Below are 4,631 nucleotides of genomic sequence, written 5' to 3'. Positions count from 1 at the left end.
TCTCTGTACGACCAATACATCCGGAGTTATTGATTATCAAAGCCAAAATGGACTTTTTTGGTTTGATCAATGATAACTCGGCGCCAAATCGTCGTAGAGACTTTTTAAGGCCACCAAATTAAAGGGCATAAAATTTCCGAGAAAAGTCAGACAGTCGGATTATTCAAAAAAATTTATTGTCGCCCATAGAGGTATTGAAAAACCAGCAAAAATTTTGAAATTTTTTTTTTCGTTGGTTTTCTTATGATTACTCCGGAACCGTACATGATAAAAAATTTTGAGGTCCAGATCTGAAAACTAGAAACTTGAGGCTACAATTAACTTTTTTTAATTTTTTTATACGACCATTTTTCACCGAGTTACAGCATGTTGAAAATCACCTAAAAATTTCGGATTTTTATTCTATCCCTTAGTTTCTGTGACCAGTGTAAAAATTTTTTTTTTATTTTGCACATGTAAAATTTAAAAAACTTTTCCTATGAAATTTTTTAGATTTTTTTCTAAACTATTTGATTAAAAAATATTGAAAAAGTTTCAAAAATTCGTTGTCTGATAATTCAATAATCATCTACTTTCACGCTCATGATTATTAATGGTATTATTAATTCTTCAGGTGAACAAAAAAATCTTGAGCTTTTGAATGTTGATTGACACCAATGGAAACATTAGAGATTTTGGATCAAAAAATTTTACGAGTGATATTATTAAATACCAGAAGACTAATGCTACAAAAAAAAAGGAAATAAACATCGTTGAAAAATTCAGCTTAGACAGTTGCTCGAGTGATTGCAGAATCACCTTTAATCATTGGATCATTGAGCCGATCAACTAATTTGGATAATAATAAAACTAGTAACATTGAAAGTAATACCAATAATACCAATAATAATAATAATAATAATAATAATAATAATAATAATAATAATAATAATAATAATAATAATAATAATAATAATAATAATAATAATAATAATAATAATAATAATAATAATAATAATAATAATAATAATAATAATAATAATAATAATAATAATAATAATAATAATAATAATAATAATAATAATAATAATAATAATAATAATAATAATAATAATAATAATAATAATAATAATAATAATAATAATAATAATAATAATAATAATAATAATAATAATAATAATAATAATAATAATAATAATAATAATAATAATAATAATAATAATAATAATAATAATAATAATAATAATAATAATAATAATAATAATAATAATAATAATAATAATAATAATAATAATAATAATAATAATAATAATAATAATAATAATAATAATAATAATAATAATAATAATAATAATAATAATAATAATAATAATAATAATAATAATAATAATAATAATAATAATAATAATAATAATAATAATAATAATAATAATAATAATAATAATAATAATAATAATAATAATAATAATAATAATAATAATAATAATAATAATAATAATAATAATAATAATAATAATAATAATAATAATAATAATAATAATAATAATAATAATAATAATAATAATAATAATAATAATAATAATAATAATAATAATAATAATAATAATAATAATAATAATAATAATAATAATAATAATAATAATAATAATAATAATAATAATAATAATAATAATAATAATAATAATAATAATAATAATAATAATAATAATAATAATAATAATAATAATAATAATAATAATAATAATAATAATAATAATAATAATAATAATAATAATAATAATAATAATAATAATAATAATAATAATAATAATAATAATAATAATAATAATAATAATAATAATAATAATAATAATAATAATAATAATAATAATAATAATAATAATAATAATAATAATAATAATAATAATAATAATAATAATAATAATAATAATAATAATAATAATAATAATAATAATAATAATAATAATAATAATAATAATAATAATAATAATAATAATAATAATAATAATAATAATAATAATAATAATAATAATAATAATAATAATAATAATAATAATAATAATAATAATAATAATAATAATAATAATAATAATAATAATAATAATAATAATAATAATAATAATAATAATAATAATAATAATAATAATAATAATAATAATAATAATAATAATAATAATAATAATAATAATAATAATAATAATAATAATAATAATAATAATAATAATAATAATAATAATAATAATAATAATAATAATAATAATAATAATAATAATAATAATAATAATAATAATAATAATAATAATAATAATAATAATAATAATAATAATAATAATAATAATAATAATAATAATAATAATAATAATAATAATAATAATAATAATAATAATAATAATAATAATAATAATAATAATAATAATAATAATAATAATAATAATAATAATAATAATAATAATAATAATAATAATAATAATAATAATAATAATAATAATAATAATAATAATAATAATAATAATAATAATAATAATAATAATAATAATAATAATAATAATAATAATAATAATAATAATAATAATATAATAATAATAATAATAATAATAATAATAATAATAATAATAATAATAATAATAATAATAATAATAATAATAATAATAATAATAATAATAATAATAATAATAATAATAATAATAATAATAATAATAATAATAATAATAATAATAATAATAATAATAATAATAATAATAATAATAATAATAATAATAATAATAATAATAATAATAATAATAATAATAATAATAATAATAATAATAATAATAATAATAATAATAATAATAATAATAATAATAATAATAATAATAATAATAATAATAATAATAATAATAATAATAATAATAATAATAATAATAATAATAATAATAATAATAATAATAATAATAATAATAATAATAATAATAATAATAATAATAATAATAATAATAATAATAATAATAATAATAATAATAATAATAATAATAATAATAATAATAATAATAATAATAATAATAATAATAATAATAATAATAATAATAATAATAATAATAATAATAATAATAATAATAATAATAATAATAATAATAATAATAATAATAATAATAATAATAATAATAATAATAATAATAATAATAATAATAATAATAATAATAATAATAATAATAAACGCGATACAGTGGGATGCATACAGCGTACGATGCAACTTTGGCGAACACGGTTCCACATTTCATGTGGCAACGACAAACGTGTGACCGAAGTTGTACAGTACAAGCGAGGTGTCTTCCAGGGAGATTCCCTGAGCCCGCTGCTGTTTTGCATCTCACTGCTGCCGATATCTGTTGCGCTACGCCGTACCCGTGGATACTCAGTGGGCCCACCAACTGATCGGAAATATTCGATCACCCACTTACTCTACATGGATGATCTGAAGGTATATGCTCCTGATGAGGAACACCTTCAGACAGCCTTGAATATCGTAGGGGAGTATACACGGGATGTCGGCATGGCTTTTGGGTTGGACAAGTGCGCGGTCGTTAATCTGGTGAGGGGTAAGTGCTCTGATTTGCGCGAAGATATCGAGTTAGTAGATGGGAGCGTCATTGACCATCTTGACGCCGGAGAGTCGTACAAATATCTAGGGATTGACGGGAGTCCTATGCAGGATGTCTCGAAAATCAAAACGACTCTCTGCAGCGAGTATGGACGGAGACTCCGGAAAATCTGGTCATCAGAACTTTCCGGAAAAAACAAAGTCTCTGCAACAAACATGCTTGCTGTCCCAGTACTACTCTACTCTTTCGGTGTCCTAAAATGGACCCGAAAAGAGCTTAGAGATCTCGATATCAAGACACGCAAAGTCATGAACATCAATCGGAGCATGCACCCTAAGTCCTCAGTCACCAGATTATACCTTTCCCGGCACATCGGAGGGAGAGGTCTACAGAGCTTGGAGTGTCTACATGATCGTTTGGTTCTGGGTTTAACATACGAAGTTGTCAATTTCACTGCAGATGAGGACGACTTCCTTATGCAGATTGTTCATAGTCATGAGAATCTGCAGAAGGGAGCGTTCTTATATAAGGCAGCAAAGTACGCGGCAAAATCCCTTGGTCTCGGAAGAGTAAACCCTCTTATTGAACTCCCTAAGGAGGAATTTAAGAGTGTCGTCAGGAATGCTGAGCAGCAAAAACTGCTCAGTACACACATGGACAAGTCCATGCACAGCGTGTTCTTCAAACACGTGCGTGACCATGGCTTGTCCACCCAGCTGACGTTTTCCTTCCTTAAGTCAGCTGGCCTGATGTCCGAGACCGAAGGATATATTTTTGCCTGCCAAGATGGTGTAATCAATACCCTCGAATACCGTGCGAAAGTACTCCAGATGCAGCTACCCGACACATCGTGTAGGGTGTGTAAGCAACATCCTGAGACGCTTATGCATCTCTTGTCAGCATGTCCTGTGCTGGCAAGAGGTGCATACATCCAGCGTCACAATGCTGCTCTGCGAGTACTTTATTACCACCTTAGACATACGCACGGTATCGATAAAACACCAGTGCTGCCTTATCTGCCAGGAGATATTCCGCAAGTTGTTGAGAATGACCGTTGCCGCATTTATTGGAACG

At 20.9% G+C, this 4,631-nt stretch overlaps 1 protein-coding gene across 1 annotated transcript; it reads left to right on the top strand.

Moving 5' to 3' along the window:
• Window positions 1–983: 983 nt before the first annotated feature.
• LOC130676329 (probable cyclin-dependent serine/threonine-protein kinase DDB_G0292550) lies at window positions 984–3,154 on the top strand (the record flags this gene model as incomplete). Its single annotated transcript, XM_057482482.1, is given in 3 exon segments — window positions 984–1,841; window positions 2,214–2,558; window positions 2,561–3,154. Coding segments are annotated over 3 exon segments (1,797 nt in total), but the record flags the coding sequence as incomplete, so codon positions are not given.
• Between the last annotated feature and the right edge of the window lie 1,477 nt (window positions 3,155–4,631).

This window comes from Microplitis mediator, chromosome 10 (assembly GCF_029852145.1).
Source record: "Microplitis mediator isolate UGA2020A chromosome 10, iyMicMedi2.1, whole genome shotgun sequence".
NCBI classification, from domain to species: domain Eukaryota; kingdom Metazoa; phylum Arthropoda; class Insecta; order Hymenoptera; family Braconidae; genus Microplitis; species Microplitis mediator.
This window is presented reverse-complemented; position numbering and strand designations above follow the sequence as displayed.